This window comes from Apodemus sylvaticus, chromosome 9 (genome assembly GCF_947179515.1).
Source record: "Apodemus sylvaticus chromosome 9, mApoSyl1.1, whole genome shotgun sequence".
Classification (NCBI taxonomy): domain Eukaryota; kingdom Metazoa; phylum Chordata; class Mammalia; order Rodentia; family Muridae; genus Apodemus; species Apodemus sylvaticus.
In genome coordinates, this window is record NC_067480.1 from 27,519,801 (window position 1) to 27,544,651 (window position 24,851).

The window sequence follows — 24,851 nt, forward strand, 5'->3', positions numbered from 1 at the left end:
GCCTGGACACCGGACTGGAAACTCCTAATGAGAGTGTGTTTGTTGAGGGGGTTGCTATCCTGTGAGTGGGGTCACAGGGATGAGACTCTTTGGACTACTAACTTCCAGGGGTTTATGGGGTGTATAAGAAAGTGTGTCTGAAAATGTGGGTCAGAAAGAGCTGTAGGACACGGAACGAGTCGTGCTAGGGGATAGCATTTTAGACCCAAGTCTCACGGACTTCCTCTCTCGGGCAAATTTTTCCTCACCTGTAAAATGGGATTGTTGTCCAGAAAAAGATGAGTCCAACAATTAGCTAGTATGGTTTGGATGCAGGTAGGGTCCCTTGTAAGTGGTCCTAAGTACTCCAAGCTCCGGGGTCAGCATCGCCCCCTAGTGGCGGTTTTGTGAACAATAGGCGGGGCAACCAGGAAGGCGGGGAGGGCAGCTGCTGTCAGGTCGGCTTGAGCTCAGCATCTTTCAGTCAGTGGGAGCCAGCACGCTGTCAGGACCTCCCGGGCAGAAGGCATGGTAGGTGAACGACATGACGGATCTGACAGGCGCGGCTCTCAGGGTGAGATGGGTGGATAAACTCTGTGGGGCACTTGGAGATTGTGGGAGAGACCTCTCTGCCAGTCAGTTTATTTCAGTCATTTTTCTGATGGCTGTCTCTCTCTTGAACCTGGGCTGTCACCTGCCCATTCCCAGCTCCTCTCTGTGAGAGTTCTGAGTAGCGAGAACCCCAGGTCTAGTAGGTGCAAAGAATATAAAATATTTAAACTGGGAATGATTCAGGTGGCAGAAAACAGAACCAAATGTGGGTCAAAGTATAGTTTTTAGCTTTTCACTCCTTCACTTAACCCCCAGGGTGGCTTTCTCTTCTCAGCAAGGTCACGCACAGCTTTCTATATGTCAGGCCTGCTCTGCATCTATGCTTTTTGTGGATTAACTACCTGGACCTTCCACGTGGAGCTGGGGAGCACGGGTCTGCTCTGGCAGCTGCTTTAGGAGCCCTGGCACTTTAAAGACCGAGCAATGCTGCAGCTGCACCCACTTTTCAAGTGGCTCTCCTGAAGTCCATCTTAAAAGGGAGACACCTGGAGGAGATAGCCATGCCTGTTCTTGGAAAATTCCTGTCATTTATTTAAAGGGTTCAGTTGATCCAGTAAAGGGCCAATCTTATAATTTAAAAATGATTACATTTGTGTGTGTGTGTGTGTGTGTGTGTGTACATACTGTTAGCATGAATGTAGAGGTTAGAGGATAACTCTTTTGTTGTTTTGTTTGTCTTGGTTGTTGTTTGTTTTCTTTCAGTGTCTCTCCCTGTAGCCCTAGCTGCCCTCTGTAGACGAGAAAGTTCAAGCTAGCCTCAAACTCACAGAAACCTGCCTGCCTTTGCTTCCTGAGTGCTGGGAATAAAGGCGTGCACCACCAGCGTCTAGCCTATGTTATCATTTTTAAGGTTTTCACTTCTAGTACTCTGCAGTTGAAATGCACTTGACAGTGAGTGGCAGATGCTTTTCTTTCTCAGTGTCATGTGATTCCGTCCTCTACAGCGTGGCACCGTCAGTACGATAACTTAGGACAGAGCTGGGGTGACCTAAATGACTTCTGGACATCTCCCCCTTCTATTCTACAGACGCCTCCCTGCCTCAATTGTTCCATCTTTCCTGGAGAGCTGTCCCCAAATGCTTCAAGGCGCCCCCTGCTCTGCAATGTCAGTTTGCTCAAGTACCCCGAGGACCTGAACCTTACCGATGAGGCCCTCCGGGTGAAGTACTTGGGGCCTCAGCAGATGAAACAGTTTGTGCCCATCTGTGTCATATACCTGTTGATCTTTGTGGTGGGCACTCTGGGCAACGGGCTGACCTGCACCGTCATCCTGCGCCACAAGGCTATGCACACGCCCACCAACTTCTACCTCTTCAGCCTCGCCGTGTCCGATTTGCTGGTGCTCCTGGTGGGCTTGCCGCTGGAGCTTTATGAGATGCAGCACAATTACCCGTTCCAGCTGGGTGCGGGTGCCTGCTACTTCCGAGTACTGCTCTTTGAGACCGTCTGCCTAGCTTCAGTGCTCAATGTCACAGCCTTGAGTGTGGAGCGCTATGTGGCCGTGGTGCGCCCACTCCATGCCAAGTCGGTGATGACGCGGGCCCATGTGCGCCGCATGTTGGGGGCCATCTGGGTCCTCGCTATTCTCTTCTCTCTGCCCAACACCAGCCTACATGGCCTCGACCAGCTCCATGTGCCCTGCCGGGGGCTGGTGCCCGACTCGGTGACGTGTGCAGTGGTGAGTCCCCTGCTCTTCTATAAGTTGGTGGTACAGACCACCGCACTGCTCTTCTTCTGTCTGCCCATGGTCACCATCAGCGTGCTGTACCTGCTGATTGGGCTGCGGCTGCGGAGGGAGAGGATATCGCTTCAAGAGGAGGACGTCAAGAGCGGGGAACCCGCAGCAACCCGGAAGACCTCCCACAGAAGGCTTCAGCTTCGAGAGAGGGGACGGGGACAAGTGACCAAGATGCTGTGTAAGTGGCATTGTTGAGGAGGAGGCTGAGCTTCCTCTGGTCTGGGGAAGGAATTGAACTTCCAGGGCGTTTGTTTGCTTGCTTGTATTTTTGTTTTTCTTTTTTTGAGAAGGGGTTTCTTTGTATCTCAGGCTGTCCTGGAATTTGCTAGGTAGACCAGGCTGACCTTGAACTCAGAGAGTCACCTGCCTCTGCCTCCAAAGTGCTGGATTTAAATGCGTGGGCCACCGCTACCTGGCTCTCCTGCCTGCTCTTCTAAGATGGGAGGATAGTGAGCTGGAGACACAAACTCTAGCCATGACACGACGATGCAGATCAACTCAGCCCTTTCTTCTCTGTCCTTGCAGTCGCACTGGTTGTGGTTTTTGGCGTCTGCTGGGCCCCGTTCCACATCGACCGTCTCATGTGGAGTTTGGTGTCCCACTGGACCGACCGCCTGCGCCTGGCCTACCAGTTTGTCCACATCACCTCTGGTATCTTCTTCTACCTCGGCTCAGCAGCCAACCCGGTGCTCTACAGCCTCATGTCCAGTCGCTTCCGAGAGACCTTCCGGCAAGCCCTGGGCCTTGGAACCCAGTGCTGTCACCGCCACCAACCCTGTCGTGGCTCCCATAACCACATCAGGTTGGCCACAGGCAGCACCCTGTGTGACATGGGCCCCAGAAACAGCCGGGGCGAACCCCTGGTTGAGAATGGGGATCCAGGGTGTCAGCAAGAGACAAACCCCTCCTGAATAAAATCTGGAAGGAGCCTTTCCCACAGGGTTGGAGGGCCTCAGACAGTCTAGGGAGTCCCCGGTTGAGCTTAGAAAGTGATTTCTACCCTGCCCACATATTTAAACGATGAGAGGAACAGCAAGAAAAATAAAGATTGAACCCTAATTGCCAAAGACTCACATTGAAAGCTGGCCTGAAAAGCTGGCTCAGCAGTTAAGAATGCTTACCGTTCTTCCAGAGGACCCGAGTTCAGGTCCCAGCATCCTCATGATGTCACTCTAGGCCACCTGACACTCCCTCTTGGCTTCGGACGGCAGCCACCACATGCACATAGCATGCACCCATATATTACAAAGATCCACATTGAACCAGACATGTACTGCCTGTCCCTCCAGACCCCAGACCCTAAATTCTTCCCCACAGAACCATCACAGTTACCCAGGGCTCAGCCATCATCCCAGGGATCCCTCCTTCCTCTGAAGTTAGTTCATTCATGTTTCCACTGGGACCTACCTGGTAACTTCTGAACCTCCCTCCATAGGCTCTATCTGCCCCTCTCCAGCCCTCGTACTGTACTGAAGACCATCTTCACACCCTGACACCTCCTGGCTCTCATTCTGCACTGGGATCTGGGCCTGATCGAGATGCCAGGTGCTGAGGTTCCCAAGGATCCAGTGGACCTGGATCTGATGATCTCAGCCTTTGTCACCATGTTGCCTTGTGGCAACAAGCAAATCACCCTGACTGTCTAAGAGGCTTTGGTTCCTTGCTTGCAAAAATGAAAGGTGTGCTGTGTGCCTGTTTTCATCTGTGTGTACAACAAAGCCAGCCAACGGCTTCAGATGATCTGCATCACCCCAAACCCTGCTTTCTCTCTGACCGTCTCATGGTCCCGCTTCAGGCTGCCAAGGGCAGGTCCTTTGCTTGTCCTGAAACAGGGCCAACCTACGAGCAGTGCACTCCTGGCCGCCTGATGCCTCTCTGGCCTGCAGACGGGCTGCCCTGGCTGCCCCAGGGGAACTCATGTTGGATCCAGTTAGCCAGGGGAATCTGGAAGAAGACGCATGAGCCAACTTAAGGACCAGACATGGCTGTGTGGAGACAGTGTGCCAGTTAGTCTCTGTCGGCTTGATGGAGACTAGAGTCACCTGGGAGAGGCAACATCAGCAGAGGAATGACATCCATTGGAATGACCTGTGGACATGTCTGTGGGACATTTTCATCATTAATGACTAATGTCACAGGGCCCAACCCACTGTGGGTGGTGCCAATTCTGGGCAGGTGGTCCCAGGCTGTCTAAGAAAATAAACTGAACAAGCCAGTAAGGCAGATTCCCCCTGGGGCTTCTGCTCCAGTTCCTGCCTCCAGGTTCCTCCCTTGGTTCCCCTTGATGGCCTGTAAACTGAATAAACCCTTTCTTCCCCAGGGTGGCTTGGGTCCGTGTTTTATCACAGCAATGAAAAGCAAATAGGTCATAAAGTTCTGCTAAGGGGACGAGGTGGTCAAGGGTGATGTTTCTCTGACGTTTCATGCCACCCTGAATCCCAGGGACAACCCGGTGCTGGGGAGGGACCCCATTAATGAAGGGGAACTGTGCTCTGCTGCAAGTTGCTGGGTCTTGTCCTGAGACACCTGGTGTTGATAGCTAGGGGCTGGCTGCCCAGTGACCCTGCACACAGCTGGCTAACTGGTACCCTAGGTTTCCCAGGGCACCAGTTATCCAGGGGAAGAGATGGTAGGGGGCTATTTCGAGAGTCAGTTTTACATGACAGAGACAACAAGGGAGTTGGGCAAGGTGACACACAGCTGTAATCCTAGCACCTGGCAAGTAAGGATTGGAAGATCAGGAGTTTGAAGCTAGCCTGGGCTACACAATAAAACTCCTACTAAAAACCAAATAAGATTTTTTTGGAGGGGGGGCGCTCAGGTTTTCAGTCTATGGTCAGCTGGCTTCTTTGTTTTTTTTTTCTTTGCTTGTTTCTTTCTTTCTTTTCAAGACCATGTTTCTCTGTGTAGCCCTGGCTGTCCTGGAGCTCTCTCTGTAAACCAGGCTGCCCTCGAACTCATAGAGCTCTGCCTGCTTCTGCCTCTGGAGTGCTGGGATTAAAGGTGTGTACTACCAGCTGGGCGATGGTGGCGCACGCCTGTGATCCCAGCACTCTGGGAGGCAGAGACAGGCGGATTTCTGAGTTCAAGGCCAGCCTGGACTACAGAGTGAGTTCCAGGACAGCCAGGGCTACACAGAGAAACCCTGTCTCGAAAAACCAAATCCAAAAAAACAAAAAAACAAAAACAAAAACAAACAAACAAACAAACAAAAAAGGTGTGTACTACCACGGCAGGTTGGGCTTCATTATTCCCACCTGTGGTGAGAGAGAAGGGCATGGTAGGACTGAGTTTCTTACCTCACAGTAGCCAGGAAACAATACAACACTGAAGGAAAAAAAATAGGCTTTTTTTCCTCTCAGGGCACACCCTCAGGATCTACTTCCTGTCACTTAGCTTTATCGCTTCAAGTTTCTGCCACCCTCCAATAAGACCAGGAACTTGTGGATCCATCCATAATGTGCTAATGATTCATGCACGTTCTCAGATCCCTATTTCCAGACATAGCAGCAACAGACACTGTGGATCTGGGAACCAGTCAGTCAGCACACAAGCCTTTGGGGGGTTAGTAGCCCAATCACAACGGCTGCAGATATGTTGTTTACCCAATTATACAAATAATAAATCCTCTCTGTGGAAAATTCGGAAAATATGAGTAAGCAAATGTGGAAGAAAAAAAGGGGGAGGATGGGGACTGAAGTGATGGCTCAGTCCATACGGCGCTTGCCTTCTGAGTGTGAGGATCCACGTTATCCTCAGAATGGGACAATCAATGCCTGGGGTCACAGTCGCCTGTGATAAGTGGCATCCAGCACCATGCACGCAATGCACACACAAGCAAACACTTGTGCATGACAGTATGCACTCACTCGCACACAGAGACTCATGCATGTGCATGCACAGACATATACAGATATGCATGTACCTGCATACACACACACACACACACATATGCATGCACCTGCACATACACACCATATATACATTTTAAATAGGACCTTCACCAGAGTCCGTATGGAAAGAGCAATGGGAACTTGCTCAACAAGTACAGAATTTCTGTCTTGCGAGATGAGATGCTCTGGAGAATGGCTGCATAATTATTACCTTTAATAAAACTTGTATTAGTTACTTTCCCTGTTACCATGAGCAAACAGCTGTCACAAACAATTGAAAGGAAGGAGGAGCTCGTGGATTGGGGGGTCTGTCTGTCCAGGTGGATGGCAGAGTTCATGGTGGTACCATGTGTAGCTAAGACTCCTCCTCACACCCGGTCAGACCAGGAAGCAGAAGTGGGAATGTTGGGGCTTGGCTGTCTTTCTCTCTTCTTTTTATTCAGTCCAGTGCCCCTGTGTGGTGGTTTGAATACCCTTGATCCAGGGAGTGGCATAGTAGAAGGTGTGGCCTTACTGGAGGAAGTGTGTCACTGTGGGGGGTGGGCTGTGAGAGACCCTCCTCCTAGCTGCCTGGAAGTCAGTCTTCTCCTAGCAGCCTTCAGGTGAAGATGTAGAACTCTCAGCTCCTTCAGCACCATGCCTGCCTGGATGCTGCCGTGCTTCCCACCATGATGATAATGGACTTGAACCTTAGAACCTGTAAGCCAACCCCAATTAAATGTTGTTGTAAGAGTTGCCTTGGGGGCTGGAGAGATGGCTCAGTGGTTAAGAGCACTGACTGCTCTTCAAAGGTTCTAAGTTCAAATCCCAGCAACCACATGGTGTTTCACAACCATCCATAATGAGGCCCTCTACTGGTGTGTCTGAAGACAGCAATAGTGTACTTACATATAGCAATAAATAAATAAATAAATACCACTGGCTCAAAATCTTAAAAAAAAAAAAAAGAGTCACCTTGGTCATGGTCTCTTCAGAGCAATGGAAACACTAACTGAGACACCCTGTCTGTGGGATGGTGCAGCCCACTTTCAAAATGGGTCATCCATCTTGAACACCTCTGGTTAAACTCTAGAACACCTCTGGACAGAGATGCTCCGAAGTGTGTGTCTTAGGTAATTTCAAATCCAGTCAAACTGAACCATCCATTTAAATGGTAAACTTACTGTGTATATTTTATCACAATTGTTTCCCATCACTTTGCTCTACTGACTGTATATATTTTGACATATTTCCTTTTTAAAGTGTTTTATCTGGTTGTTCCCACCATCTATAAACAAGTCTTTCCTGCTTTTTCCACAGAAGATGCTGTATCCAAACTTAAGGTTGAAACCCATGTGATCCACGGGCTCCACTGTGGCGGCTTTGGCCAGCCTGACTAAACCCCCTGAGTCTCAGACAAGTTACAGTGGGAGGAGTTCCTAGATGTTGGCCCAAGAAGGCTCTACCCCCTCCTGACCTCTGAGCTCAGAAGAGCTGACCAAACCAGGGAAGAAAAGCCACCTCCCATTGCTTCTCCATCTTTTGGCTAAGATCAAGTGAAAAGCCACCCCCCTCTCTGTTTGATCTACTGTTGCACACACAGAGTCTGGCTCAGCACAGAAGGGAGGCACAGGGCCCACGGACAGTCCGCAGAGGCTGGGGTGGAAGGGGAGGTACTCTGCAGGCAGTGGGACTCTCACGGAAGCCTCACGTGGACCACAGAACTGAGAGACAAGCTCCCTGTAGGAAGAGTGTTTCCTCAGGGTGATCCTGGATGTGTGGTGATGACAGGGTGCACACGCGGTGAGGTCCTAAGCCTAAGAATGGTGAGCGGGACAAGGGGACTCTGGGAACAAAGGAGCCTGTGGAAAGATGCTATTTAGAGCTGAGTTCTCCAGGGACGCCTGTCACAAGCATTGGGTAGCCCGTGGGTAGATGTCAAAACTTTTTTGGGAGACCACCCCTGGACTCCAAGAGCTGTTCAGTGACATAAGGAACAGTGTTCCCAAGGAACGGAGTTCGTGTGTGTGTGTGTGTGTGTGTGTGTGTGTGTGTGTGTGTGTGTGTGAAGGGCTGTTCCACCAGAGAAACACTGGGCACACTGGAAGACGGGCACATAGGAAGGCGGTGAGGTATAATGTGCTCCTTGCTGTGAATTTGCCACATCTGTCGATGGTGTCCTCAGGTTGTCAGTGGCCAGGTTCTATTTATCATAGGCCACCGGTGGCTCCTGGAAAATGGAATAGCAGCCAAGCTCAGTCCTTGAGAAAATGGGATCGACAGAGAGGATACTCAGGGGGCAGCCGGAAGCATCAGCCTTGTAATTCCGCCTAGGGGGCGCTGCTGCTCCTGTGCACAGTCAGGGTAGCACTTTGAGATCCGTGGGCCGAAGTGATGCTCTTCCGGTAGGAGCCAACTTCTCTGAAACTTCTCTTGTTTGGGATGTGTGCAGTCACATCTGTCTTTCTCATAGAATCTGGTCCATCTGCATGACAACCCTGCATTACCCTGTATGACAATAAAGGCCAAGTGGATGACCCCACTGCCTCCAGGCATTACTGCAGCTTAGAGACCTCTCCTCCACGAGGCCTTCTGGCCTGTGGGCACACTGTTAATTGTCTTGTAAAGGAAGTTAGGTGTGTGTTTAGTGAGGTACCTGAGGTAGACAGGGCTGAGGAGGTGGCTTGAGAGTTCTTGCTGTTTAGAGTTCAGATCCACAGAAACCGGTATAGATGTCCCCTGTGTGCGTGTGTGTGTGTGTGTGTGGGGGGGGGGGGAACCACCAGGCTGGAATTCCAACCTCAGAAGGCACAGGCAGGAGATCCCGGAACAAGCCAGCTAGCAAGGTTAGTCATATCTTCAAGCTCTGGTTTTCTGGGGTGTTGGTTGTTTTTAAAGATTTATTTTACGTATATGAATTCATTGTAACTTTTTTCAGACACACTAGAAGAGGGCCTAGGATCCCATTGCTGGGAATTGAACTCAGGACCTCTAGAAGAGCAGTCAGTGCTATCAACCACTGAGCCATGCTCTCCAGCCCCTCAAGCTCTGGATAATTCTTAGGCCTTAGGTGAACCTTAGGCTTCTGCAAGCACACATATATACCACATATATAAAAAGATACATACATACCACACACACATGTACATTACACATATGTGAAAAGGGGCAGTCTAGGGTTCCTTATCTAGGTACACTTTTCTTCACCCCTAACACACACACCCACACCTACACACACACACACACACACACACACACACACACGCACACGCACACGCACACACACACACACACACACACACACACACACACGCACCTTTTGAGACAAGGCCTCATGTTTCCCAGGTTGGCATCAAAGTCTCAGTGAAGCCAAGGATAATGATGAATTTCTGATTCTCCACTCTCCACCCTTTCAGCACCACCACAGCCGGCTGATTCCTGAGGTTTTCACCTCTCACCCTCACCCTCACCCTCACCCTCACCCCAGCCCCCCCCCCTCTAAGTGCCAGCAAGATGGATGCAGCAGGCCAGCCCAGTGCTGCCAGCCAGCTCCTTCGTGACAGGGCCCTGTGACTCAATTGAACCAACCAGAGTCCATACAGACCTGGGCCTGGGCCTGGATGCCTGTCTCCATCCAAGTTCAAGCAGTGTAATTTTGCAGTAACCAGATAGCTGTGTAAAGGGCTGCGGGCACAACAAGTTCCTTGGCTGCTGAGTTTCCTTATGGTTAAAACTACTAACATCTGGGCTGGCTTAGAGGTTGAAAGCACTGACTGCCTTTCCAGAGGACCCGGGGCCTGGGGTGTTGAGTGGCATCTGAGAAGGACATGGGGGAGCCGGCTGGTCTATAACACTGGACTGGCCTGACGCACCCTACCGGCTCACGTGGCTTTAGAGTGTGCGTGTCACAGAGTCTAGGCAATGGCGTTACAGGAGCAAAGTCACCGGGGACAGGAATGTGCAGGACAGCTTAGGCAGCAGGAGTTTCTGGTTGTGACTTGAGTTCCCAGTGGTCCGTGTGTAGTAATGAATCATTCACCTGCTCCACTGGGGCTGGAGAGCTGAGGTATTTGAGCTCTGTGTGTGTGTGTGTGTATGGGGTGCTGCTTTTGTGTCAGCATGAAGTCTTTATTCCACTTAAACAATTGGTAGTAATCTTTGGTATTTTAAAACGCTGTTCCTAGATACAAGCTCTTTTTAGGGTGAGGAATTTCTATTTCTGGGTTGTTGCAAAACCAGAAGGTGCTATACTTAGCCACACTGAAGCACCAAAAAAATTGTCATATTTTTACGCCGATTTTTAATATTTTCCAGTGCAAGTGAAACATTCCACATGAATGTTAAAAGCAGGCTGATGTGGTGGCATTGCCCTGGAATTTGGAGCTCTCTTTTGTTGGCTCTTAGTCTTGTTAATAAAATAATTTTAAAAACCAAGGATCATTTTACTAGCATTTAAAAGTAAAGGGACAGGGCAGGCAAGATGTAAATCTTAGCAGCTGCCAGGAGGAGGGAGGTGGGTGTAAAGAATCCTTTCAGGCTGACGAGTCTGGCAGCCTGGCAGCCGGGGTGGGGGGTAGGGTGGGGGAGGGGTGGGGGTGGGGGAGGGGTGGGGGTGATTGCTGCCACCGGTCAGGTCTCACATGGTGCAAAGAGAGAGCCACCTTTTGCTTTGATCTCCACACACGTGCTGCAGTGAGTACACCTGTATACTCATAACACACAAACACACACACACACACACACACACACACACACACACACGGGGGCGGGAGGAGAGAAAGAGATGATCTAAAGCTATTATTTGCTATTATTTTTAATTATGTGTATGTGTGTGGGTGTCAATGGAAGCCTGAGGCACTGGGTCCCTTTGGAGCTGGCATTACAGTGGCTGTGAGCCCCCAGAGGTGAGTAGTGTGCACTCTTAACACCCGGGCCATCTTCCCAGCATCCAAATGTAATGAACCGAGAAAAGTGGCGCCTTTGAAGTTAGACCAAGCAAGCTGACAGGTTCAGCAATGGAGGTCAGCAAGCACTTGCATGGTAGGAGCAGGAGGGGGGCTTCAAAGAGTGAAATGGCCAAAGGGTTCTGGGGATCAAACTCAAGTCATCAGACTTGGTGTCTTATTCAGTGAGCCATCCCCCTGGCCTCTTGTTGCTAAAAGTCTTGATGTTCCTGAGGAACTTTAGGATGTTGTATCCATGGCAAGCATGCCATCAGGAGAGGTTTTATTCTTTGAGGCTGAGGATGTCTTAAAAATCTTAACGTGGACTGGTCAACATTAGTGTTAGCTTGATGGTAATTTGGTCACGGATGGTAGGAAGAAGTTTATTACTGTACTAGAGTCAACGGTGGGGCTTAGTCTGTGTGTGGTACCACTGGCCTGGAATCATTGTGCTGGAAACCTACCTGGATCACGTCATGGAGGTGGAGACAGGAGAATCAGGAATTCAGGGTCATCTCTAACTATATAGCCAATAGCCCTGGCTAACCCCACACCATAGCCTGGACACACACAGACACACACACACACAGACACACACAGGCTCACACCCCACCTCTTTCTACCACAGTTCAGAGCTTTGTTCAAGGATAACTGAACGATATGGCAGCCAAGTTGTGGTAGGGTACTGAAGTAGATTTTGAACCATTGCGCAAAACTTGTTCATGTCCTCTGCAGGGAGCCCCATATCAGGGTCATGATTAAAGTTAAGGCCAAAGAATTGGCCTTTTGGGTTGCTATCACAAGCCATTTAAATGTACTCGAAAATCCTTGGTAGGGTGTCCATTATAGTTATACAAATGTATGATTCAGTTCACTCATTCCTGGCAAAACTGTCTTTGTCTCGTCTTTGACAAGGACTCTATCTGGCCCATTTCTCCATGGTTAAATTAGGCTCTGAAAACGAAAGCTGTGGCCGGAGTCACTACATTCCCAGAATGAAGGAGCTGAAGACTGAATTCCAGGAAAGGTTCTCTGATCTCAGACCTTATGAAAATGAACGGCTTTTGTTCAGTTCGTCCTTCTCAATGAATATGGATTACGCCAGTGAGGAGCTGCAGTGGCAAACCATGAGACTTCAGTGCAGCGCTGCACAGCGACAAATATGCCAGCCCTGGAGTCTTTCAGATCTACAGAAGTCTCTGGAACAGTAATCCCAAGTATAAAAACCATCTTGCCTAGCTTCTGTCTATGTTTGGAAGCACTCACATCTGTGAACTGCTAGTTTCTCTCATGGAACACAGAAACACTCAAGGTTGCTCCTGATCCAAGGATTCAGGGGTGAGTACCCCCTGGCATGTTGCCACCGGGAGTCACAGCCTGACATTACTTGGCACATGCAGGCATGAGAAAGGGATGTCAGATTTCAGCTGTCGAGTCTGCAGGCTGCGGCTGAATACTTATTTTGGTCCCCAAGTCATGATTTTTATGGCACGGATGTGGGAAACAGTCTTTGTCACTATTCATGTGATTTTCACACTCTATATCATACATAATGAAATCTGGTTATACTTCCAACCATTTTGTAATTTCTGGCCATGGGGTATTTTGTCTGCATATATGTCTGGGCATCTTGGGTGTGCCTGGCATGCCTGGTATCCTCAGAGGTCTTGGGACTGGAATTACTGATGGTTGGTGAATTGAGCCCAGGTCCTCTGGAATAGTAGCTAGTACACTTAAACACTGAGCCATCTCTCCAGCCCCAAAGGGACCACTGACTGGAGGAATTGAGAAGTCATCTAGTAAGGTCTATCTCTAAGGTTGACAGAACTGCCACAGCTAAATAATTAATCCTCCCTGGGTAGGGCTGGTACTGCAGTCTCACTGCCCTCTGGGCCTCTGTTAGGATTCCAGTATGGATTTACACATGTCTTTTGAAACATTGCTGGCTTGTATCCAGGTGTAGCTGGCCTACTGACAGACAGGGGTGGAAACAGCTTTCTCATCACAGGTGCCCATAGGGTAGGCACAGCAAGGTGTCAGTGTGTGTTAGGGTCGATGAGTATTATTCTTTAGGGATATGGCCCACAGATGTCAGCATGGTCTCAGAAAACTCTATCTGTGACCCAAAGGGGACTCACCTGTACTGTGGTTTGAATGTGAATGTCCCCCAAGGGCCCATACATTTGAATGCTCAGTCACCAGCGAGGGGAACTGTTTGAACGGTCTAGGAGGTGTGGTCTTGTAGGAATCGGTATGTCACTGGGGGTGAGCTTTGAGGTTTCAAGCCTGAGCCAGCCAGGCCCAGTGAGTCTCAGCCTGCCTGTCTCTCCCTCCCTCTCAGCCTCAGATCAGGATATAGCTCTCAACTGCTTCTCTAGCACTATGTCAGCTATGCCTGCTCCCACACTCCCCACCATGAGATAATGGTCAAGCCTCTAAGACTGTAAGCAAGCCTCAAAGTGAATGCTTTCCTTTATAAGAGTTGCCATGATCATGGTGTCTCTCTACATCGACAGACAGAACAGTGACTAAGACACTATAATCTCAGCACTCGGGAGGCTGAGGCACAGTGATCACTGTTGGTTCTGGGACAGTGTAGGCCTACAGAATAAGATTGATGCAAACAATAACAAATAAAACCCCCAAAGAAAACTAGCCTGTGGGGCTGGTGAGATGTCTTGGTGTGAGTTCTTGTGGAGAACTCAAGTTTAGTTCCTAGCGCCCTCATGGGGGGGAGGGGGGACAAGTTCCCAAAATAACAACTCTAAGGCTGAATTCTTGGTGATTAAGTGCCATTCTTGGTGATTAAGTGAATTCTTGGTGATTAAGTGCCAAAAGCTTTGGCTCATTCCTGCTAGCTCATAACCCACTTACCCATGAATACTTCCTCCAGCAAGGCCCCACATCCCAAACCTCCCCAAACTGTCACCAACTAGGGACCAAGTGTTCAAAGTCTGAGACTATGGGGAACATTTCTCATTCAAACCACCACTGTAAACAGCTGGGAAACTGTCACAATTAGTGTAGTGGCTATTCCTGGTCGTCAACTTGACTATATCTGGAATGAACTACAATCTAGAATTGGAAGGCTCAACTATGATGCTAATCTAGAGGCTCAGAGATACAAGTTTCTGACCTGGATCTTGGCATGGAGATCTTGAAGCATAATGGCTATGAATTCCAGAAGATTAAGACAAGGAGATCTCCAGTCCAAGATCATCTGGGATTAAAGGGTGCAGTGGCACGCCTTTAATCTGGGCCACACCCTCTGCTGGAGACCTACAGCCTTTAATCTGGGCCACACCCTCTGCTGGAGACCTATATAAGGACACTGGAAGAAGGAAGACTCACTCTTCCTTGCCTGCTTGCCTCATCGGACTGAGCAACTGCTAGATCCTTGGACTTCCATCCACAGCTGCTGCTGACCATTGTTGGGGAGTTGGACTATAGACTGTGAGTCATCGACAAATTCCCAAACTATATAGAGACTGCCCAGCTCTGCTGTCCCCTCTCTGCTAAGTTAGATCTTGTCTTCCTCATAGACGAGGGTCCCTTTCCTTTCCGAGTGGAACTCTCCTCTCTTGTGCGGTCTGCTCCTCCTCAGTACGTAGGCTTTTGTCTTCTGCTTGTGGGAGTTCCTTTCTGCTTCTGACTTCTCCACAGCGGAAGTACTGGAGACAGTGTAGTCAGGGAGTCTTAGGGAAGATGGAACCGGGACACAAAGGAGAGATGTCTCGGTGGTGACAAGGACAGCAGATCTTGAGTGAGGATGAGATCTGCTCCTGGCACCACAAAACAAAGATAACTTGGCTCCTCTTCAGCAGCGCGAGTTTTGAGGCAGCACCAGAGTCAGTTGCAGACCCAGATGTGCCTCTGCGCTGCCACCTGCTGGCCCGCTGCAGCTACTGCACCGGCCGGCAGCAAGAGGGACCCTAAGGTGCCAAACGACCCAATGTTGCCCCCTTCCTCCTCCTTTTTAATGAAAAAATGTTAAATTTTGACAAGGAAAATCTAGTAACATAGTCTCATTTGCCCCACAGAGCAGTAAACGCTACAAAGCAGAAGAAAATTACACAGGAGAGACTGAGACAATAGCCACCTTTAGTGATCAATGTAAGAATGGGAACATCAAAACCATAGTCACATGACCAGATGTAGTGATACTGACCTTTAATCCCAGAATTTGGGAGGCCCCAGGTAGGTGGATGTTTGAGGTCAGCCTGGTCTACATATAGTGAGTTCCTGGTCAGCCGGGGCTACATAGTGAAACTCTGTGAAAGTTTGTTTTTTTTTTTTTAAATGCAACCCATGAGGAGATGGCTTAGTGGATAAAGGTGTTTGCCGCCAAGCCTGGGGTCCTGAGTTCAAGTCCCAGACCTGTGTAAAAGTGGAAGGAGAGAATTAACTACACAAAAGTGTCCTATGACTTCCTCATTGTTATTAATGCACATGTCTTCACTCACACACACACACCATGCACATATACCATGCATACACACAATAATAAATAAAAATTTAATGCCAAGTAATGGTGGCACATGGCATTAATCCCAGTACTCAGGAGGCAGAGGCAGGCAGATCTCTGAGTTCGAGGTCAGCCTGCTCCACAGAGTGAGTTCTAGGTCAGCCAGGGATACATAGAGAAACCCTATCTTAAACAAAAACAAAATTAAAAATTCTAACTTTTCAGATGTGGATGGGGTGGCTCAGTCAGGAAAGCACTTGTCTTGTAAGCTTGAGGGCCCGGAGTTCAATCCCCAACATACACTGCGGTAGTTTGAATAGGCTTGGTCCATTGGGAGTGGCGCTGTCAGGAAGTGTGGCTTTGCTGGAGGAAGTGCGTCACTGTGGGGGTGGGCTTTGGAGGTCTCCTCCTGCGCTTAAGCTCCACCCAGGGCGGAAGAGGCTGTGTCCTGGCTGCCTTTGGGTCGAGATGTACAACTCTCAGGTCCTTCTCCGGCACAGTGTCTGTCCAGGAGCTGCCATGCTTCCTGCCTTGATGATAATGGGCTGACTCTCTGAAAGTGTAAGCCAAGCCCCACTTAAGTGCTGTCTCTTACAAGAGTTGCCTTGGTCATGGTGTCTGTTCGCAACGATGAAACACTGGCTAAGACACAAATATAAAAATGCTGAGTGTGGCCGGGCGGTGGTGGCGCACGCCTTTAATCCCAGCACTCTGGGAGGCAGAGGCAGGCGGATTTCTGAGGCCAGCCTGGTCTATGGAGTGAGTTCCAGGACAGCCAGGGCTACACAGAGAAACCCTGTCTCAAAAAACCCAAATCCAAAACAAAACAAAACAAAAAATGCTGCGTGTGGTGGAACAGGGTCATAAACACAAAAAGTGGGGAAGGCAAGACACGAGCCTGACGCTCCCTCGCTGGCTTCCCAGCCTAGCCTGACTGGGAAGCTCCAGGCTGGTGAGGGACCCTGTGCTTAAGGACGTGGAAGGCTCTGCAGAGGACGGGATCCTGGGTCTCTTTAGTCCCTGAATGCACTAATGCGCAGGTGCACACCCTTCCCCCTGCAACACACAGAGGCATGTACACACACACACAGGCATATACATACACACACACAAACATGCAAATAAATTATAATGAAATACAAAGGTTTTTTTGTTTGTTTGCTTGGTTGGTTTTTTTTTTGAGACAGGGTTTCTCTGTGTAGTTCTGACTGTCCTGGAACTCACTCTGTTGACCAGGCTGGTCTCGAACTCAGAAATCCATCCGCCTCTGCCTCCCAGAGTGCTGGGATTACAGGCGTGCACCGCCACTGCCACCCCCACCGCCACCCTCCTCAATCCCTCCCCCCCCCCCACATTCTCTGCATGAAATACAAAGTTATGGCACCAATCTGATTGAAATACAGCGTTGACAATAGCTCAGAAACAGCACATCTAAAAGAGGCCTGCCTGATTTATTTGTTTTAATTTTAGACTGTCAAATTATGGTAGACCTAGTTGGCTTGGTGTTCCCTAAATAGACTGAACTGGCCTTGAACCACAGTGATCCACCAGTCTAAATCTTTTTTTTTTGTTTGTTTGTTTTTTTGTTTTGTTTTTTTCAAGACAGGGTTTCTCTGTGTAGCCCTGGCTGTCCTGGAACTCACTCTGTAGACCAGGCTGGCCTCGAACTCAGAAATCTGCCTGTCATTGCCTCCCAAGTGCTGGGATTACAGGCATCTGCCACCACTGTCCGGCCAGTCTAAATCTTTAGGTCTAGCCTGGTGCACTTTCAAACAAACACCTGTAATTCCATCTACTCAGGTGGCAAGAAGATTTGAATTTTTGAATTTGTGGCCAACCTGGGAAACAAGCCATCTTGTATCCCCATTTCAAAACAAGTTAATATATTTTAGGCATATATATGTATAATTAAATACAAATAAGCTATCTCTAAAACAATATTTAAGTTACCCATATTTAAATGTTGACACTGAGGCAATTTGCAGATGTGAAACATTTTTAAAATGTTGATTTATTTAATTGTGTGCCTTCTATATAATTGTATATGTGTGTGTGTGCCTGAATGTATGTGTGTGCATCATACACATGCAGGAGCCTGTGGAGGCTGGGAGGGGCATCAGATTCCCTGGAACTGGAGCTAAAGACAGCTGTGAGCTACCATGTGGGTGCTGGGAACTTAACCCAGGTCTTTTGCAAGAGCAAGTGCTCTTAACCACTCAGCAATTTCTTTAGATCCCAGCACACATAAAAGTTTTAAATACTGGTTCTCATTTGTAAAATGAAAATATGGCTCCCCTTCAAGGTCTAACAACAGCGATTGGTTATGCAAGTGACCCTCTTTATAATAGCTAAGATTATGGTGTGTATCACTATGTGTGATGGTTTGTATTTGATTTGTTCAGGGAGTAACCCTATTCGGAGGCATGGCCTTGTTGGAATAGGTGTGTCACTGTGAGTATGGGCTTAAGACCCTCACCCTAGTTGCCTGGAAGTCAGTCTTCTACTAGCAGTCTTCAGATGAGGGTGTAGAACTCTGAGCTCCTTCTGCACCATGCCTGCCTGGATGCTGCCATGCTTCTACCTTGATGACAACGGACTGAACCTCTGAGCCTGTAAGCCAGCCCCAATTAATGTTGTCTTTTATAAAACGTCCATCGGCTATGGTGTCAGTTCACAGCAGTGAAACCCTAACTAAGACAGAAGTTGGTACCAGGGACTGGGGTATTGCTGTGATAGGCATGATCATGCTTTTGTTTGGAAGAATGTGGATTTTGGGACTTTGGATTTGGAAAGTCATGAAATGCTTTAAGTGGGGCTTAATGGGCCAGCCTAGTAGGAATATGGAAGACAGTGGTGCTGAGGGTCATTTGAACTGTGTAGGCCTGATGGACCAAGAGGTTTCAGTGGAGAAGAACTTTAATTTGTGGCTGAGAGACTGTTTTGGTGAAGAACACAGCTGCTTTTTGCCATTGCCTGAAGAGACTGCCTAGGGCTAAGGTAAAGAGATTTATATTAATTGCATCTGCAAAGGAAGTCTCAAAAAGGCCCAACAAAGACTTTGTTCTCTGGTTAAGTCTGATGAAGAGAATTTTGAACAAACATAGCAAGCTGAGAATGGAAGAGTACAAAATATTGTAGTTTGAGTATTAAAGGGACTCCAGGAAGTGAAATGGAGCTGAATTCAAGGATATTAAATTGAATGAAGGGAGTGGTGACCTGGGGGCAAGATTTCATCCAGCTAAATTTAGGTCCAGGCTTGGTAGTACTAGCCTTTAATCCCAGGAGGCAAAGATAAACAGATCTCTGAGTTCAAGGCTAACCTAGTACAGAGCCTTGATGGGGAACTAAGGCTGTCTGGGGCTGCTTTAAACCACAAGTGGGTGTGTCTCAGGGACTTCTGCCTCTCCCTGTCAAATAGAATGAGGTTGAAAACTGAAGAGTAGGCTGAAGTAGGTGGCCCTGAGGGGACAGAAAGCTTGGAATAGCCACTTGGTGGGGGGGATAAAAAAGAGTCAGAAGACTTGGAAGACCATTCAGGCCAGTGGCTTGGGCTGCTGTAGGGACTGCTACTTTAGGGAGGCCAGGGAATTTGCCCCATTAGCAGATGAAGACTCTTTGGCTGCCTCTGGGAGATTCAGGATGGGGGTGGAGGGCATTTGACCCTGACACTGGGCCTAAAAGCATTAACAGGCTACCTCCCACAAAGCAAGCATGGCTTGTGGAGTCTGGTGGCCCATGTTAGTAATTCTGGTTCTCGGAAGGCCCAGGCAGGATTGCCATGGATTTGGGTTTAGCCTGGGCTAATGAGTGAGTTCCAGGACAACCTGGACTACAGTTAGACATCTTTAAAAGGGGTGGGGCTAGAGATGTGGCTCGGTTGGTAGAGTGCTTGCCTAACTTGCAGGAATCCCGGAGTTTGATTGACAGCACCTCTTAAAAACTGTGCATAAAGTTGGAGAGATGGCTTGGTGCTTCATGCTCTTCTAGAGGACCTGAGTTCAGTTCTCAGGACACAAGTTGAGCTGATGACAACTGAACTTCCAACTCCTGGAAAAAAAATGTATGTATATATAGGCTTTTTTCGGGGGGAGGGCAGGGTTTCTCTATGAGAAAGCCTTGGCTATTTTGAACTCCCTTAGTAGATCAGGCTGGCCTCAGAGATCTACCTGTCTCTGCTTCCCAAGTGTTGAGATTAAGGGATTAAAAGCATGGCCCACTGACAATAATTTTTAAAATAATTTCTTTTTTATTTCATGTGCATTGGTGTTTTGCCTGCATGAATGTTTATGTGAGGGTGTCAGATCCCCTGGAACTGGGGATTTGGTTATACACAGTTTTGGGCTGTCATGTGGTCTCTAGGAATTGAACCTGGGTCCTCAGGAAGAGCAGCCAGTGCTTTTAACTACTGAGTATCTCCAGCCCCAGGCAATAATTTTTTTTAAATCACTGCAGATACTCAAGATTGCTTGGGTGTGATTGGGAACTCTCTGCAGCCTTCCATAGCTAGGTGTTCTCCAGGCTTGGCCAGATGGAGACCTGGCACGTAGAAGACAGGTCAAAGCCCTATCTCCTGAGACCCTCTGAGGCAGGTCTTTGTGGTGGCTCTGCTTTCCTGGGAAGAGCCTAGGGGGAGAGAGAGGGCAGCAGCTGCTTGCTCTGATCCTGTCACTCACGAAAACAGATCCTGTGTGAGCCTTGTTTTTAAACATTTGATGTGACTTTCCTATTTAGCTGGAGCCTGAGACAGTCCATTCCTAGAGGCCTCTATCTGGGAATCTTGGAGTCTTTCTCAAATCCTTCAGATTTTCTCCAGTGGGCTGCTAGGTTCCTGAGTGGGTACAGTGGACAGCAGTCCAGTGCATGTCAGCAGGGAGTGGGCAGAGCTGGCCCAGGTTTATGCATGTTTGGAGCCGACAGTGGCTAGCGGTTCAGGGTAAGTGCCTTTGGAGCTTCTGACCTGGTGCTAGAACCTAGCCAAACTCCCCAGAGTTAGTGCCAGTCCCTACTGTTTAGGGGACACTCATATCTCTCCCCTCCTACTCAGATCCTTCTCTGCCAAAGCTTGGAGCCTGTCAGAACGTTAAAGGCTGCACCCTTTTCCAGCGGCTCTAGTAAGTATTCTCCAGGTAAGATGTGGACTTGTATGTGTGTGAAATAAAAGCATATAAAAGGGTTATTTGCTAGACTGTAATAACAGTTAAACACAGCTTTCCCTGCCATGTCTAGCACCAGCAGCTGGTTAAGTCAGTGACCCTTCCACGTAGAGGACATCCTGTAACACTAAGAATACAGCAGCTGATGTGGGTGGGGTTATGAGATATAGTTAATAAAAAAACAAGAGAGTCCAGAACAGTGTATAAAGACATTTGTAAAAAACACAAAAATGGGCTGGAGGGATGGCTCGGTGGTTAAGAGCACTTGCAGTTCTGAAGGTCCTGAGTTCAAACCCCAGCAACCACATGGTTGTTTACAACCATGCGTAATGAGATCTGGCACCCTCTTCTGGTATGTCTGAAGACAGCTACAGTGTACTTAACATAGAAACAATAAATAAATCTTAAAAAAAAACACAAAAATATGGCTAATTGTAAATGAACTGATGGACTCTTCTGCCACTGCACTAGAACCCAGGGTCTACAAGGGAGTGGAGAGGGGACTTAGTTTACTGTGCATTTTGTAACTCTTTTTTTCTCCTCCCTTTCTGAAGTTTGGATTGCAGGTGTCACTGTGCCTAGTTCTTTCTGTATTTATTTGAAAACAAACTACCAGCCGGGCAGTGGTGGTGCATGACTGTAATCCCAGCACTCTGGGAGGCAGAGGCAGGAGGATTTCTGAGTTCGAGGCTAGCCTGGTCTACAAAGTGAGTTCCAGGACAGCCAGGGCTACACAGAGAAACCCTGTCTCGAAAAAAAACAAATCCAAAAAAAAAAAAAAAGAAAGAAAGAAAGAAAGAAAGAAAGAAAGAAAGGAAGGAAGAAAGAAAGAAAGAAAGAAAGAAAATAAACTACCCGTGTCAACCTATTCTACCACGTTGGGTCTTATACTCCTGATTACAGGTTGGGAGGAGAGACAATGTCTTCCTCCAGGTTGAGGCATTTATGTAGCCTTCTACTGGTTTTCTTTCCAGATCCTCAACCTGGACATTTAAGACCCCAGAGGATGTGGATCTGACTTACCTTACTGTTAGTACTTAGACATACTCACAGAAAAACAAATAGTAATTATCACCTTCATTTAATAGAAATCACTGAGGCTCAAGACTATGTGTGTAAATGGGACAGAACTTCATAATGGCCTACTCATTATATGCCATAATGGTTCTTATAAAGATGTCCCCATGGAAGCATTATATTTTTTCTTTCTTTTTTTAAAGATTTATTTATATGTATGAGTACACTGTTGCTGTCTTCAGACACACCGGTAGAGGGCATCAGATCCCATTCTGGATGGTTGTGAGGCACCTGGTTGCTGGGATTTGAACTCAGGACCTATAGAAGGGCAGGCGTAACCGCTGAGTCGTCTCTCCAGCCCATAGTTTTCTGAGCAGTCAATTCTGAAGCCGACTGCCTTTCTCTGATGCTTACTTGGCAAGCTGCTGGTTTTTGAGACCGGGTCCATGTTCCCCTGGCTGTCCTGGAACTCACTCTGTACACCAGGTTGTCCCAGAGTGCTAGGATTAAAGGCATGTAACACTGGCACTAGTCAGTTCTTTGGAGTTTAAGAGAGCATCTCACTTCCCCCACCTACCTATCTGGACTTCCTTCCCTTTCAAGGACAGTCTGTTCTCCCAAGATACCAGCACACAGGGCTGTCTTCACACCCACTCACTAGCTGGGCACCTGAACCAGCTGACAGTAACTCTTGCATTCCACAGTTTACATGTGGCTCTCTATGTATACTGCTACAAGAAATTCATCCATATCTTTGTTCCCTTGTTCAGAAAGTGGCCCTTCATTCACGATTTCTTCCTTATTTAAGTCAGGCCTGGTGTTCACCCCTGTAGTCAATGCACTAGGGAGCCTGTGGCAGGAGGATCACCCCAAGTTCAAGGCCACACCAGGCTACACAGTCAGTTGTAGACCAGCCTAGAGTTTAGAGTAAGACACTGTCTGAAAGAAAAAAAGACCTTTTCTCACATATGCTTGCCTCAATTCCTCTCTGGCCATCTATTGGCTCCTTGCTATGGGCCTAATAGTCAGGTTCTCCCAGGGCATATGTGTCCTCAAAATAAAAAAAAAAAATATGGGGTCTCCTGTAATACCCACCACACAAATGATGGTACTATTATCCCTACTATTTATACACAGAAACCAGAAGGATGGAGCAGGGTGTTTCTCTTCTTCTTTTCCCTTCTTCTTCAATACAAGGTCTTGTGGTGTAGACCAGGTTGGCTCTGTACTAGAAGTTTTTCAGGATAACTGGGATTACAGACACATGCCACCACGCTTGGTTGTTTTGAATCTCTCTCATTCATTAATATAGGACCTTGTTTTGAGGCAGAGGTAGGCAGATTTCTGAGTTTGAGGCCAGCCTGGTCTACAGAGTGAGTTCCAGGACAGCCAGGGCTACACAGAGAAGCCCTGTCTCAAAAAACAAAAACAAACAAACAGCAACAACAACAACAACAAAAAAGGATCTTGTTTTGTAGCCCAGTGTGGCCTGGAACTCAGTTATTCAGGTTGTTAATTCAGGACTCAAATTTATGATAATTTTCTTGCATTACTGTTTCAAATGCTGTGATTATAGGTATGAGCTACAGTGTCTAATTTTTTTTGTACCCTATGTGGTATATTTATAACTGATTTTCTCAATTAGTACTTGCTGAAATCCAGGTGTAGAGGAGCACACCTGTAATGCCAATGGTCAGAAGGCAGAGGCAGAAACACAACTTTCAGGTGCCTTAATTACAGAAGCCTGCCCAGGGAACCCTGCCCAACCCACTGATCACTAACAGAAAATCCTTTACAGCTGGATTTCAGGGAAGCATTTCCTCAACTGAAACTCCTTTTTCTCCGATGACTCTAGCTTCTGTCAAGTTGACAGAGAAAACCAGCCAGTAGACCAGGCCAACCTGGGTTACCTAACAAGACCATGTCAGAAAGAAAAAAAATTGCTGAGTTGTGCTGTCAGACACCACAACTAAGAGAGAAGGACATTTAAATAAACGGTAGGACCCTTAATGTGGGGAACTGATCCAGAGATTTGTCATTCTTTGCCCCTTGGTCTTTAAGCCCTCTCTCCTTGGGATAGAAGATGACTCAGCAGATAGAGTGCTTGCATTGAAGCATGAGGACTCAAGTTCAGATCCCTGATAGCCCTGTAAAGAGCATGGGGCAGCAGCACCTAACTAACCCCTGCACTGGGGAGTGGGGGGAGCAGAGGCAGGAGGATCTCTGGCATCTGCTATCCAGCCTCTCTAACCATCTAACCGTAAAAGGTGAGATTCAATAAGAGCCCCTGCTCAAAACATAAGGTAGAGAAGGGCTGGGGATGTTGGTTAGTGCCTGCCTGGCATGCACAACGGCAAGATCAATCTCCAGAGCAACATAAACCCATTAGTAGTAGCACACGCTTGTAATACAAGCACTTGGGAAATGCAAAAGGATCAGAAGTTCAAGGACAGCCTGGGATACATGAGACTATTAAAAAAAAAGTAGTGATAGAAAAAGACACCCCAGATTAGCTTCTTGCCTCTACATTTGAACTCAGGCATACCTCCCTGACATACACACACATCCAATCAACTATTAGTTCTGTAACTGGCCAAACTGTAACTCAATGCCAGTGTTTCTCAGCCTTCCTAATACTGTGACCCTTTAATACAGTTTCTCATGTTGTGGTGACCCCCGACCAAAGTTATATTTATTGCTACTTCATAAGTAATTTTGCTACTACGAATTGTAATGTATGCAGGATATCTGACATATGACCCCTATAAAAGGGTCATTGACCTCAAGGGGTCGAGACCCACACACTGAGAACGGCTGCTCTATGTCGACATGTCTATGAGTGGTGATGCTTTTGGCCTATTTTGAATACATTTATGAATTTAAAATCTCTAAAGAGCTGAAACAGAACCTGGTTCCTGGCTCTATTTGTATAATAATTGGACAGTTATTGATCTTGGTTTTGTGCATGCCAGGGAGGCACTAACATCTTCACGTCATCTCTACCTTATTGCTTATACAGGGTCACCTTTTACGGTTGGACAGGCTGCTTAGCAGATTCCAGAGATGTTCCTG

General features: G+C 47.9%; 1 protein-coding gene and 1 long non-coding RNA gene across 2 annotated transcripts; both read left to right on the forward strand.

Annotated features, from left to right (window-relative positions):
* The first annotated feature begins 475 nt into the window (after window positions 1-475).
* Window positions 476-4,640, forward strand: Nmur1 (neuromedin U receptor 1). Its single transcript, XM_052192514.1, has 3 exons — window positions 476-510; window positions 1,619-2,507; window positions 2,855-4,640. Exons 1-3 carry the CDS (start codon window positions 508-510, stop codon window positions 3,238-3,240), a joined length of 1,278 nt encoding a protein of 425 aa, XP_052048474.1. The 5' UTR covers window positions 476-507; the 3' UTR covers window positions 3,241-4,640.
* A 9,877-nt stretch (window positions 4,641-14,517) lies between these two features.
* On the forward strand, window positions 14,518-19,663 carry LOC127692869 (uncharacterized). The gene is made up of 3 exons (XR_007979525.1): window positions 14,518-14,597; window positions 18,012-18,221; window positions 19,514-19,663. It is a non-coding gene; the product is annotated as an uncharacterized LOC127692869 (long non-coding RNA).
* Window positions 19,664-24,851: the final 5,188 nt, after the last annotated feature.

Excerpts from the sequence above, each read along its gene's own strand:
- Nmur1 (XM_052192514.1), top strand. Across the intron at positions 2,508-2,854 it reads ACAAGTGACCAAGATGCTGT|TCGCACTGGTTGTGGTTTTT; the intron begins GTAAGTGGCATT and ends CTGTCCTTGCAG.